Raw genomic sequence first — 15,501 nt, forward strand, 5'->3', positions numbered from 1 at the left:
ATACAGTGCAGTGCCATATATGAGTTTGTGTTTGCAGGTAAACACACATAATACAGGCTTGGATTATATTACACTTCTTGTGTTGACTGATAACTGACGATTTTGATACAAAAACAACAGACTGCAGTACTAATGCAAACACTGTCTGTTTGTCTTGTTCTTCCATCACAAACACTAAAAGACACATGACGCCCTTGGGTTCAGATTTTGGATGAAAACCATAAAGTAAAAAAGTACACCTTTCCTCAACAAGCCATTTACATCATTCACATCTATAGCACAGACAGTACAGGATGAGGTCAGAAAGAAACTAATATCAGCTCTTTTGAAATGGGGTTGTGTCACGCTGCTGCCATCTGCCACTGCTTAACTAGAGGTCCTGCTTTATCTCTGCCAGCATGACACGGACACAATCAGGCCAACATGAGCAGCTCAAATCTCCAGATCCTGTGCTCTACTGGTGATGATTCACACTTATTTGATATTGGGTGGTTAATACACAATATCAAGCAGTTTGACCATGTAAAATTATTTTAAACAATATAACTCTAGGATTTTTTTTTTTTTGTTGTTGTTATAATGCTGAATTCATAAAATACACTATATTGTTCGAAAGTTTGGGGATGGTACATTTTGTAATGTTTTTAAAAGAAGTCTCTTATGCTCTCAAAGGCTGCCTTTGTTTAATCAATAAAAAACAATAATATAGTAAATTATTATTAAAATTTAATTTAACTGTTTTGTATTTTTTTATTTATTTTTTTGTACTTTAAAATTTAATTTATTCCTGTGATCAAAGTTGAACTGTCAGCATCATTACTCCAGTCTTTTTTTTTAGAGAGCGTTCAGAAGAACAGCATTTATTTGAAAGAACTTCATAGATGTCTTTACTGTCATTTTTGATCAATTAAATGCATCCTTAATGAATAAAAGTATACATTTCTTTTAAAAATCATACTGACCCCAAACTTTTGAACTATAGTTTACATGGAATACTGGTTCTTTTAAATTATTGGTACTGGTACTGGTAAAAACCTTTTTACTATGACTAGTTAAAGTATACAACTACACTAAAATATATACTTTCCTTATAGATGCAATTACTATTTACAGCTGAGGTATGGTACATCCATGCTCTTCTAGCACCCGAAAAATAGCTGTTTTACTATAACGCTTTAGTCCAGTTGAGCTGAGAGCCTAAACTAGGCTTGGGCTTCTTTAGATTTCTTTAGATTTCTGGGCTTCTTTAGATTTCTATCATCACCAGTGGATAAAGGCAAACCAGGATTTACTGTAGATTGTGATCATGATGGTCATTACATGTATGTTTCAATAAAATCCACACTTTTCCAGGAAAAGAATATATACAGTAATACTGAAAAAAAATGATAAAAAGTGTGTATACATACACACACACAATATTTGCATGTTGTGCAATTGAATGTTATTAATATTGCTTGTTTATGCATATTGCATGTCTGATGAAGTTCTTTTCCACCTGTTACATGCTCCACAAAATCATAAGCTTAATAATGTTATAATGAATATTAGGCTATACAGTAAGGCTACATATTAAACCAATTTCTTATTACCATGTTTGTGTTTTGTGGTATTTAATTGTGGCTTTTTTTGAAGTTTACTTCCTATTTTTTCAGTGACTCATCAGTGGTAGAGAGAGAGAGAGTGTGTGTGTGTGTGTGTGTGTGTGTGTGTGTGTGTGTGTTTTTATTGTGGTGTGTGTGTGTGTGTGTGTGTGTGTGATTCTCTTACCAGTTGCTGTCCTTTGGGACCCCATCCAGCGTACTGCAGTGCGGTGCTCTGCACCTCATTAGGGGTCAGCTCCACTTTCTCTCTGTCAAAAAACAAACCAATCTCAAAACCATTAAAGGACGACTGTGTATATGTGTGTGTTTCTTTGCATTCATGAATGAAATGTATTGCACTGCTTCACCAGAGAAGGTCAAATAGTCTCATATGTGTCTGTTAGAATGACAGAGAGAGAGTGAAAGTGTGTGCGAGCTGAATGAGTCTGCTTGTTTAACCTATTTGACATCTAACTACCGTAGTATCCTATACAATTATCATGGGTCAAAATCTGAATTCCCTTGCAATGTTTAAGGCTACACGTAGTGAATAATTTAGACTGAGGGGGGGGAGACTGACTCTTAGGACAAATTATATTTGCACTGACACGGCCCGCTCTGGGAGAATATGACACCAGTTCTTAGGAAACACACACTAGGTGGCAGTGTTTCCCACAATTTAGTTCTCCACAATGACTCTGTCCTCTCTGAAGAGCTCAGGTGAGATGACAGTAAAAAAAAAACCCAGTGAGATTGTGGCAGGATTTCAGTCTCAACAACAAGACTTACGGAGAGTCAAGGCTGCAGATGATGTAATAGGCCATGAAGGAATACTGATAAAGCTGGAGAACAAAGAGAAGAGACGAGATGGCCTTTAGAAGTGTCAAAAGTGTCAGCTTTTACAAAGAGATGTGATGCAACAGATAACAAAAGATAAGAGAATTTGAGGAACAAACATAGCTAGATTCTTCACATTATGAATCAGAATACGAAGCATTTACCGGCACAATGTTGTAGGCCACCAGCACATATTTTAGATCAGGAGACACTTTGTATGTGATCGCTCTGTAGGATCCCTGAAACCAAAGAAAAAAAGGTTATGCATTTTAGCTCTGGAGTTGCTTTTCTTTAGTACAAAACATCTGCATGTTTTGATGTTAACCAAAGAGGTAAGAACCTGGTTTTTGAAACTCTCAAACGTTGTGTTCTTCACCAAAATCTTGGAGGTATCGGTCAGCACGTTGCGTCTCACCACATTGCTGTCATTTGTACTGTAGAGCAGCTCAGTGTCTTTGAAGATGAAGAAGAAAAAAATATTATCGTTGATACACAGTACATATCAAGTACAGTCAGCTGGTCACTCTCACAAAATAAAGAGACAGGGATGTTTTATCATGATAATATTCAGCTGGCTGTACATTATTACAAGGCTATTTACCAACTTAATAATCAATAAGCATCTGTAACCTCAACAGCCCAATTGTTTGCCTTTTTAAGAACAACAGTCTTCATGATAGTGACTGCATACACAAACATCAAAAGTCTTCATCATCGAAGAAGAATAGTGGGCGAAAACCGAAAGTAAATGATAGGGACCACTGAGCACGGGACAAACTACTGCAGCAAAGTGATAGCAAACCTCAATATTCACCTTTTCAACAAAAACCAGCCAGAGAGAACTTAACAAAGCCAACATCTTGGAAAGGTCTGCAATTGCTAAAACTTTAATCACAGATACCAATCCTAAAATGAGAAAAATATGACCAAGATGCACCTGACATGCCCTGGCCAGACAAATCACCTGACTTCAATATTATCAGAAGCAGAAGCAAATTTTCTCCTCCAAAATCTCCTAAAGCAACTGATAGAACATTCACGATTGAACATTCAATTGGAGACTATTCAGAAGTTATATGAATCTATTATAAGATCAACATAATAATGAAATATTTATGATATGACTCCTTATGTAATATATTGTATACATATGACATATTACACACTGATAACTGAAGTAATGGATGCTGAAAATTCAACACTGCATCACAAGAATAAATTACATTTTAAATTGGATTAAAAATAGTAAAATACAAAAGAGTATATATTATTTTTTTATTTTATTTAATATTACTGTATTTTTGCTCAAACAAATGCAATCTTGGTGAACATAAAAATACATTTTAAAAAACTTTAAATATTACAAAAACTTTGGAGAATATAATATATGTATATATATATATACAGAGAGAGAGAGAGAGAGAGAGAGACCAACTGAAAATTTTCAATGCATCAATCAACATAAAATGCTTAGTTTTTAGTTAGATTTCTTATAGTGTGTGTGTGTGTGTGTGTGTGTGTATGTGTATGTGTGTGTGTGTGTGTGTGTGTGTGTGTGTGTGTGTGTGTGTGTGTGTGTATGTGTGTATATATATATAATTTGTACCCCCTCATTTTTTCATGTTTTGTCATGTTGTTGCCTTACTTCTGTAGGTTGAACTATTTTAAATAACTTTTTCGCCCCTTCATTCTACACTCCATATATCATAATGACAAAGCAAAAAAAAAAGTATTTTAATTTGTAAACTTTATACATTTCTTAAAAACAAAAAACCTGAAATAATTAACAACTACATAATATAAACTAGCAGAGCAATAAACAACAATAGGGTAAGATTTATGGACAATCACTTCATTTTGGTGAGAACAGACAGCTATAGTTTTACCCCATTTTATAACCCATAAATGCATTAATTCATTTATGGAAAGACTTTAAAACATTTTTACAGCTCATTTTAAAGCATTTGCTCATTTTTGCCAGCTTTAAAAGTTCCTGTTTTGCTAGGGCAACTGTGTTCTTTGTTTATGCAGGCTGTAAATGTTATACCTACCCCGGTAAACAAGTCTGCTTCAGACCTGAATGCAGATAGCGCCCGCCTTGATAAATAATACAGACGAGTGATCGCTTTTAAAAAGGCTTGACGCTGAGTTGTGGAGCATGTCAGAGAGAGAATAATAGGGCTCTTTCTCTGAGGTAAACACAGCCTTAAAACAACAAACGCATTTTCAGCAGCAGAATAACGAAAAACGATTCATCAAAATGCAGATCAAAACATGATTTACATCTTTTGCACACTTTACAAGGCACCAGGGCTGCACCTTTATAACACAAACAAGGACAAACAAAGGACGCCCCTATTTTTCTATTCTGCAAAAAATCGACTGAAATTTCAGGCACAGGAAATTTTAAATAATAGCTAACATAAAGCATCAACAAAAGCCTTAGCATTAGAGACCTACACCAGAACAACCTCAGAAGTACATACAGTGATAGTGTGCAAAACACTACAGCAAGCAGGAGTGCTTGGTTACAGTTTATCTTCTTTTGAAGCTCAGTGTTAGTTAAAGTGTTTATGCTTTTCTTGCTGTCAGCATGAGCACTGTAGTCTGAGACCATCAATTTGTTCACATAATAGCTTCCTTTGTGAAAAAGAAGTGTGCTTAATTGTATTAAATGTGCACTTACAGTGTGCTTCAAATCTTAAAAGTATCATTTTTAAAAAAAAATGTACTTGCAGATAATATAATATTAATGAAAAAAGGCCACTTGTACTTAAATAGTTATTGTACTTAACCGTACTTTATGATCACTTGACTATATAACACTTTATTACACTTTGGAAAGTATACTTTGTAATAACTTAAAGTTTTACTTTAAAGTACATTTTTAATTGTTTTATCATCTTTTGACATGCTTTACAGAAGTACACTTATTTTGATGTGTTGACTAACAAACTAAAGTACAGTACATGTGAAGTACTTGATTATAGCCTTAACTGTGTTATTTAATATTACACAGAAAGTTAATATGTTTAAATTGTACTAAATTAGAAATGTGTAATTACAAATATATTTAAATGCATGACATACACGTTTTAATCCAAATAAAAGTATATTTTAATTTACTATAAATTCTTGTCAGTACACTTGCATATTTCTGTGAAACTGCATAAAGATGTAGTTAACTACCTACCTACTTGTTGACTACCAGTAAGGTTCAATTTGTTATACAGTAGTTAACATTAACTAACAATGAAAAATACTTCTAAGGCATTTATTAATTTTATTTGATGTTATTTACAACATTTACTAATACATTATTAAATCTAAAGTTGTCTCTGTTAATATTATGTAATGGACTTGAGCCAACAAAAACGGACAACTATAACAGTTTGTATTAACTAACATTAACAAAAATTATTAAATACTGTAACAAATGTATTGTAACACACATTAACTAACTAAATAAACCTTATTGTAAAGTGTTACCATTCAACTAATTGCATTTAACATAACTTTGTCATTTTAAATAACATACAGTTAAGTTTCTGAAAACATTACATTTAGTTTGCACTAAGTGCAGTATATTCTTTTAATGTTTATTATTTCCTTAAGTACTGTTTTTACTGTTTTTTTTCCTGATAAAATGTAATTCTTTTTCACAAAGATTCACTGTTGATATAGAAATACACTGCATTAAACTTAAAACAGAAAGTAATTTAAATAAAGCTTTGAAATGTCCAGAACAATCAGGCACTTTAAAAATGAATAGATGTATTTAAGTAATACATTTGTAAACAATGGAAATACTGAGATGATGCTATTATAGTGATTATAGCTATTATAAATGAATTTGTACATGGAATAATCCAATAACGAAAACAGAAAACATGAAAATGTTGTTAAAGATTATGTGACATGCTAATGTGGATCATGGTGCCAAAGATTTACAGTCATCTTAACGCTGAACTACAATTCTTGAGAGTTTGGGGACAGGTGGAGTCTTGGGGGAAGAGGATTTGCCAATTTTGTGAGGTCATGTCAACCTCTGCTCTCACGGTTAATTAGCCTGACCTATCTGCTGTGCTGTCTTTAACAGCCAAATTCTATTTAGATTAAAAATTTACATGCACTCGTTAGTGCTTTCTTATAACAGAGCCTATAGGAATGTATATACCTTTCAAAAACATGTTAAATGGTAGCAAGTGGCTACTCTTTGGTGGTCCAAGGTTGTATACCATTTCTAACATAAAGAAGCCTAGAAAAAGGCCCATAAAACAAACTAACAAAAAAATAAATAAATAGACACAGTTTTATTAATATTTTATTTTTATCTCACTTTTGGACTTAAAACTCAAAATTGCGATTATAAGAGATATAAAAAGAAGGAATTCAGTTTTTCTTAGAATCCTGAGTTTACATCTCACAATTCTGACTTTTTTTAGAATTCTGAGTTGTTTTTTTTTTTTTTCTGTTTTCACTACAAATTAAAAAATAAAAAAGGCAACTGTGTTTTTTTAATTCTGACTTTTTTTCTTACAATTGTGAGCATACTGTACATTTCACAATTCTGAGGAAAAAAAAAACTTCTCAGAATTGTGAGAAAAAAGACAAAATTGTGATATGTAAGTGCAGAATTGTGAGGAATTGTCTCAGTTTTTAGATAAAAGTCACAATCAGTGGTGTAACTTCGTTACAGCACTAATTAAGATTTTATATTTCTGCCAACTTTTACTCCACTACATTTCCTAATTAAAATGTATACGTTTACTCATTTACATTTCACTGAAGCAAATTTGTTACTTGCTACAAAATAAAGTCGGAAGAACACAGACTGCAGGAAAGCTACTGTAGTTTGACGAATCAGTCGTCTGGCGCTTGCAAGTTAGACTCCTATAAAAACACCTTTGCTCACGTGCTAACTAGTGCTCACACAACCGCATATGATTCATTTTACACTCAAGTCGAGGCTCCGGTGTGCGATATACAGTGCATCTTCTGCGATAATATGGTAAGTGTTGTTGTAATGATGTGCCATCTGACTGTCTTTAAACGATAGGGTCTATCGCAGCCACTGCACTTGGCAGGAGTTACGTCCTGCTCCTTAGGTGGGTGGCTAGTATAGAAGTTGTTCCACTCAAACGTCTTCAACTGAGCACAGAGCTGCATGGTTCAGACTTGTTGACTTCACTGGGTTTTCAAGTGGGCACCCCACTTAACAGATGTTTCGTCAACTAGCCCACGACACCTCAATGGGGCTTGACAGCAGAACCAGCGTCCTGGAACTGCTCCCTCGGTCATTCAGGACTTCACCACTCAACTCTGACCCCCACCCTCTCTGCCAGCCTGGCTTAGCCACCGCTCGCTCCTCTTCAACCACAGCCATCTGGATGCTGTCTCTGCCTGCTTTGCTATGTTGTTCACCAGGTTCTTGTGGGTTGCCCCTCTAACCCCAAGAATCCCCAGTGCTCTCCATAGTGACTGTCCTGGGAACCCCCTGCAACCCACCTCCACCGGTAGATTCCAGGCTCTCCAACCCCTCTGCTGGCTCTCCGAGATGAGGGACTGATACTTCCCTATCTTGTGTTCATGTGCCTCCTCGATCCTTTCCTCCCAAGGGACCGTCAGCTCTATTAGGGCCACCTGCCTTGTTGCCTGGGACCAGAGCATGATATCTGGCCGGAGGACATTATCGAGTAACATTATAGCACCAAATCACACACAGAGTGTACGCACGTGATTTATTAAAATTCAAAACTCAAGGCATTCTAAATTGTAGATGGCAAAAATGCTTCTGTATGCTTTTTATATTTATGTTATTTAATATAGTGAACCTAATCTATATATCACACAAAGAGTGCCGCTTTTTTCTCCGGATATCAGCATTTTATACAAGTTTAATAAAGTTAGCATTAAGGGACACAATTTTAGACACAATATTGCGTGTTATTAATCAATTTTACCAACGAAATAGTTCCAAACAAAGATCACAGCACTTTTTTGCGTCTCTGAGCAATGGACGGTGTTTACTTATTGAATGAATCAGCTTTTTGAATGATTCGGTTGAATAAATGATTCAGTGATTCACTCATTAACACAGTCAAATGCTTTGTTTCTGAATGAATCACCCTTTTGAATGAATCGGTTGAATCTCAATGACTCACTCACTTGCTGCCACCTACTGATGGTTTTAATTTCACATTTCAACTATTTTTTTCAGTATTCAACGTTTTGTTTTAAAAAACAAACAAACAAACAAACAAAAAAAAAACATTATGTGTAGCTGCAGGTTAAATGCATCCGTGTCCCCTTTGAGATACATTAAACTATAAATGCCATTTCAGATGCAGATTCCAGAAATGTTTTCTTAAGTTGGAATTTAAGACACTAAGTAGGCTTCCAGATAAAGTGCCTCTTGTTCTTACCCAAAGATACAAAATGGAAGAAAGAGTTGAAAATGAACACAATCTTGCTATTCAAGTTGTATATAAACATTTTTTATATGTTTATTTGCTCCTTTTCTATTTTGCATTTACTTGTACTTTACTTTCAATACTTTAGTATGTTTAATATATATAAAAAATAATTTTGATACTTATGTACGATAATTATCACATACTTTAAGACTTTTACTCAAGTGATATTCTAAACAGTGACTTTTTAAGTCACGTCCCAAAACCATTCAAGCTGGCGGTTATTAAGCCTCTTATTAAGAAACCACAACTAGATCCTTGTGAACTGGCAAATTACAGACCCATTTAAAATCTTCCATTTATGTCTAAAATTTTAGAAAGTTGTGTCTGCTCAATTATGCTCCTTCCTGCAAAAAAATGATCTCTATGAAGAATTTCAGTCGGGTTTCAGGCCCAATCATAGCACAGAAACTGTACTTGTTAAAATTACAAATGACTTGCTTCTTGCGGCAGACCAAGGCTGCATCTCATTGCTAGTTTTACTTGATCTTAGTGCTGCGTTCGACACCATAGATCATGACATACTCATAGATAGATTACAAAACTATACAGGTATTCAAGGGCAGGCTTTAAGATGGTTTAGATCCTACCTGTCCGATCGCTACCACTTTGTTTATTTAAATGGGGAGTCATCTCATTTATCACAAGTAAAATATGGAGTGCCACAAGGATCTGTCTTAGGTCCTCTGCTATTTTCAGTATACATGGTAATATTATTAGCAAATACAGGATTAGTTTCCACTGTTATGCTGATGATACTCAACAATATATATCAACAAGACCAGATGAAACTTCAAAATTATCTAAGCTAACAGAGTGTGTTAAAAATTTTAGATATTACTTATTGGACCAAAAAACATTACACAGAATCTCGTAGATTACAATTTGCAATTACAAAAATCTGGGTGTCATATTACACAGCAACTTGCCTTATGAAAATAATATATCCCATGTTACAAAAACAACATTCTTCCATCTTAGAAACATTGCCAAGCTACGAAACATGTTACCTGTTTCTGATGCAGAAAAGCTAGTTCATGCATTCATGACCTCTAGACTGGACTATTGTAATGCACTGCTAGCTGGTTGTCCTGCATCTTCGATAAACAAGCTACAGGTAGTCCAAAATGCAGCGGCTAGAGTCCTTACCAGGTCAAGAAAATATGATCATATTACCCCAATTTTACAGTCTCTGCACTGGCTTCCTATTTAAGTCCCGTATCAGTTACAAAATATTATTACTTACTTATAAGGCCCTTAATGGTTTATCTCTTGCATACCTAACTAGTCTTCTACCACACTACAATCCATCACGCTCCCTATAAGGTCACAAAACGCTGGACTTTTGGTAGTACCTAGGATAGCAAAGTCCACTAAAGGAGGTATAGTTTTTTTGCATTTGGCACCCAAACTCTGGAATAGCCTTCCTGATAATGTTCGGGGTTCAGACACACTTTCTTTGTTTAAATCTAGATTAAAAACACATCTCTTTGGCCAAGCATTCAAATAATGCATCTCATAATTTTGGACTGCAGTTGTATCTGATCAAATGCGCATTATTATGCTTTAGCTTGGGTTAAACTAATTAATTTTACTTGGCTGGAACAGCAGCTATGCTAATGCTGTCTCTATTTGTTTCTCTGTTTTGACACGGGATTTACGTCCCGTGGTAACTAGGATTTACACAAGCTCCAGTCTGGATCCAGAACACCTGAGAAGAGATGATGCCAACCCCTCAAAGGACCTCAGATGATGCTCACCCAGAGACAATTGCTATAAGTTTGATTGCATAATTGCTGTTAATAGTGTTAATCGTCTGTTTGTTTACATCTTTTATAGATTTTTCCAAACATTTCTGCAGTATGCACATAAACTGACAGTCATCATTGATAAGCTACTACTAAATATTGTAGAAACTTAATTTAAGTAATTAAGTTGCTTTTCAATGATTTGTATCGTAAAAAGCGCTATACAAATAAACTTGAATTGAATTGAATTGACTTCAACGTCTACTAAAGTTATTTTCTGGTAAGATATCTGTACTTTTACTTGAGTATGTCCATTTCTTTTTTCTTTTTTATTTCTTGTCTTTTTTACCAGGTACTGTATGCTGCATGGTTAGAAATGGAAAGTAATACACAGCCCTATCCAAGTTTTACAGTCAATAAAAGGCAATAAAGTGACTCTCAGTCTGCAGTCATTTGCTTTAAGAGTATGATGAAAACCCAGAGCCTCTAAGCCACCGTGAAAGAATTCAAGCCTGAACAAAGGCAGAAAAGAATATGCAATGCTGGGGAAGAATATTTCTTCACACCTGTCCATATTAAATGGGGATTTTCATCTGAAGTACCACAGAGATTGCATTCAATCAGTATGAGGCTTTAGATGCAGATCCTGATGCAATTTCTTTCTTTGGTGTTATGAGATGATGAAAAAGTCCCTGCATCCACCCACAGTGCTGGCATCTGAACAACAGGGAGTAAAACTCAACCGTCACTCACTGCTAATCCATGTTGCCTCAGGGTCATGTGCCCGGAGCTTCCCACTGAAGATGTCCTCAATCGCAACTTTCTTCTTGGAGGCCAGACTGTCATCCTCAGCTGTGAGCAGAAAAGTTTGTCAAAGTTAACTGCTGGAAAACATTTTAAATAGTTTTACATTTTTGAAAGATTATAGTTTGAAAATTACAAAGGTGTTACACAGACAAACAGCCATCCCTTGTCAAAAATAAGTGCACTTAACTGTATTGATTTCCCACCTGTAGAGAATTTCATATCTTAGAAGTATATATATATAGTGTGCTTTAATGTCAAATTAAAAGTTTTGCTTTAAGTACATTTGAAATAATTATATTTAATAATTTTTTTACTTTAAAGAAATACACTTATTACACTATACTGTATATATACTGTATGTGTTGACTAAGATACTAAAGCACACGTAAAGCATTTGATTTTCGTTTTAACTCTAATGTTATTTTTTTTGTGTAGAGTTAATATATTTTAACTGTACTTAATTGCAGCTTTATCATTACAAATGTGTTACTGCAAATATAAATGCATGACATACAAGTTTTAATTGAAATTACATTAAAGTACATTTTAGTTTACCATGAACGCTTGTCAGTACGTTCAGCAGTACCTTAAAAGACAATAAAAATAATTGTGAATTTATATAATAAGATGTACCTAAGTCATATCTAAATATTTTAAAAAGTAGGTTCAGTTTACCTTGATAGATAATTGTATTTAATATACATTTAATACATAATTAATTTTCAATACATATAATACATTCAACAATAAAAGTGGTGTTTTCCTCCAGATTAGTGGTCTGCCAGCTGAATTATGTTTTCTAACCAATGTCCTACTGTACACCTGCAAACTTAAAATAGCTCCTCAATATTTCAGCATTAAAAAAAAAAAAACAGTTGTAGAAACATTTTTCACTCAGAAATTACTGGTACATTTCACAGAAATGGCAACACATTTAATTAAATCATGAAATTTCGAAGCACAAAGACTGAAAAATAGGAGTATTAAATAGTAGACTGAGAAATAGTAATTTCTTGCAAAATATACAACTTACACTTTCCTTTTCAGTTTTGCACCTCTCTTTTCATTCAATAAGGATGCCAGAACAATGAGTTTCTCTATCAAACAATAAAAGGTGTGTTTGAAGTACTTTGTAAGTTATGTAGAAAAATAATAATCGCCTCCAGTGTTCTTGTTTACAGATTCTGATTTATTATTCACAGCACATTTGTCTTCAAGCTTAGGTGTGTGAGTTTAAAACAGTAGGGTTCAGGTTTTCCTCAAACTTCAAATTTTGAAAGTAACTCTGGAACTTTGTTTGTGTTATAAACCGCCTCCATTGGGCCCCACGAGACCAAAAAAAAAAAAAAAAAAAACACTGCGAAAACAACAACATTTTTATTTTTTTTTAAAATAAATGTATGCACAGCTCCCACCATATTGTCTGGCTTCTGTCTTGTGAGACCTGGCTTCAGCAAACCACTATTTAGAGCTCTATTGATCCACACATTGATTTAATCATCCAGATGAGTTTTTTTGTTGTTGTTGTTGTTGTTGTTGTTGTTGTTGTTATTAGACGACTATACGCTCACACACATAGTTTGTCTCACTAAGTAACAAGTATCAATTCAAGAGTTTAACACTTTGCAACTGGACACAAAGAGTAGAAGCAAGAAAGGCAAAGTGGAATGACATTTAATTTCTTCATACAACATATGAAATAAATATTATTATAACAGTATTGGTATCAATTTACTCATCACATTAATTTAACTATATTATCTTCAACTTAATATTTTAAGTCAGTTTAATATATATTAAGGTGAAATTACTTGTACAGCCAGTTTGATTATACTTAAAATGTTAAGCAAACAACTGAACTCTAAGTGGAAATTTTATAGTGTTAAAATGAAGCTGTATAAAAAAAAATAAAAAAAAACCCATAGAAAAATAGATTAAAACTGTATTTTTTTTTTTTCACTTAAGTTTTTAAGTTGAAGTAAATGGAAATGTTACTTTGAAATTAAGCTGAAAAAAAATTGATTAAAAATTCACAAATAAGAAATCTTGCTTGTTGAAGTACTAAAATTAAGAAAAAAACAAAGCTACATATATACATACATATATATATATATATATATATATATATATATATATATATATATATATATATATATATATATATATATATATATATATATATGACAAGATATATATATATATATATATATATATTTTTATATGTATAAATTAAAATAAAAGCTATTAATAAACACTACTGTATATAAATAGTATATAAGTAGCATTAGTACTCAATATAATACTCAAAATAACCCAGGTACTTTTAGATGTCTTTCTGCAAGCCCCACACAAGGAAACCGCTCACCCTCAATTAGGCGAGGGTTAAAAATGAGTTCATTCATTCCTTGAGGCAAATCCTAATTTAGTCTCTCTAACAATTGATCCATGTTTGCATACATACTCTATCACTCGTGTTTGAAAAAAAAAATATTTAACTGAACTCTTGGGAAACATGGTGGCCCACTTTTCTTGTATTAAAGTACAGTCATATAATACACGCTTTACTAATTACCCTGGAAAATCACTAAAATTGAACCCAGAACCAGGAATATTTTGGCTGCTGCAGCTGCTTGGCATCATCACTTGGTCTCTCCTGCATTAACAACACAGTTTTACTCTGGTACAAAATGATCTAAGTGTACGAAAATACAGCAAAACAATAACTGATAAACAATACCCGAAGTTCATTATTCAAATTATCGAGGAAAACCTCAGACATTTCTCCAAAGACACACATAAACAGAATTAAAAGAGCCAGTTGTTGACATATAGAGTGTAATGGGTTCAGTGTTATAAAAGTAAACAGTAAAAATCTGAGCTGTTTGTAACAATGTTAATATCTCTGTTACTCTATTCAAAAGCCTACAAAAAATACTAAGATGTATTTGAAATACACTTATTTTGTGCTAATTATAATACAAACACAATTACACATTTTTGTGCTTAAAAATACCCTGCAATTGTACTTTTGTTATACTAAAAGTCTGCTAATTTGAAACAAATAATTTTGTACTTAATGCACTTTAATTGTGTGGAAGTAGTGCCGAAGTCTACCTAAAGATATAATGGAGTTTAATGGAGTTTAATTTGATTGGAACTATTGCAAGTGTACTTCAGGTACACTTTAAATATCTTGCATTTAAATACTGATATTAAACAATCCTTATTAATAGTGATATTAAAACACATTTTAGGCATATTAATATTAATAAATGTGCATTGTGCAATAAAGAAATACTCCAAATAAAGTTTAGTTATAATTTTATATTCATATTCATTATTATAATTTTATAAGTCATAAGTGATGTCAATAAATATGTTAATGGTTTGAAGTACACTTAGTATGAAATAAATGTATTTTAAATAAATCATGGCATTTTTTTTTTTCATTTTTTTTTACTAGGGTATTTACAGAAACTAAAGGTGGTAATTTGTAAAATATTAAAAATAATTAAATTCCTTAATTACAGAATCCGAGTTCTCAAAACATAAAAATAATCCTAGTTCTTAGAAAATAATAAAATACAAAATACATTTATATTTTACTTATTTTAAAGCATATCTTTCTCTTATTTAAATAATTTTGAATCACTGCTCAAAAGAAGGCATGAGACTCATGTTCGCCCATTTGCTTAGAGAGACTGTGTGTGTTTTATCTTTCATATAAGAAGTAAATAGGATGGCAAACAACATGCAAAAACTACCTGTGATGTTTTACCGAATGCTAATACAACTAAAAACACCAGTTAAAAAATGTATGCTCAGTGAGATCTCAGCATAACCTACATTACAGCACCATTATTCATTAGACGGGTAGCTTTGATCTAAACCAGAAAACGAAATGGATTAGTAAACAAAGATACTATGCAACTACACAGTCCTAACATCCTTGCTAGTATATTTGCATTTTTCGATGGGAGTTTATACTAACAAGATCTAACAAATGGGGTTTTATGTGAAGAAATACACATGTCAGGAATGTGGACACGACTA

At 33.2% G+C, this 15,501-nt stretch overlaps 1 protein-coding gene across 5 annotated transcripts in view; it reads right to left on the minus strand.

Moving 5' to 3' along the window:
• Window positions 1–15,501, minus strand: part of LOC109101962 (dipeptidyl aminopeptidase-like protein 6) — a 168,042-nt gene that overhangs the window by 23,005 nt on the left and 129,536 nt on the right. For all 5 annotated transcript variants that reach the window (XM_042717956.1, XM_042717955.1, XM_042717958.1 and 2 more), the window contains 5 exons: window positions 11,395–11,493; window positions 2,761–2,873; window positions 2,585–2,659; window positions 2,373–2,425; window positions 1,771–1,852 (listed from right to left, as the gene is read on the minus strand). In XM_042717956.1, the coding sequence (XP_042573890.1) occupies window positions 1,771–1,852; window positions 2,373–2,425; window positions 2,585–2,659; window positions 2,761–2,873; window positions 11,395–11,493 (422 nt within the window). The remainder of the gene's footprint in view (window positions 1–1,770; window positions 1,853–2,372; window positions 2,426–2,584; window positions 2,660–2,760; window positions 2,874–11,394; window positions 11,494–15,501) is intronic.

This window comes from Cyprinus carpio, chromosome B2 (genome assembly GCF_018340385.1).
Source record: "Cyprinus carpio isolate SPL01 chromosome B2, ASM1834038v1, whole genome shotgun sequence".
Taxonomy (NCBI): Eukaryota; Metazoa; Chordata; class Actinopteri; order Cypriniformes; family Cyprinidae; genus Cyprinus; species Cyprinus carpio.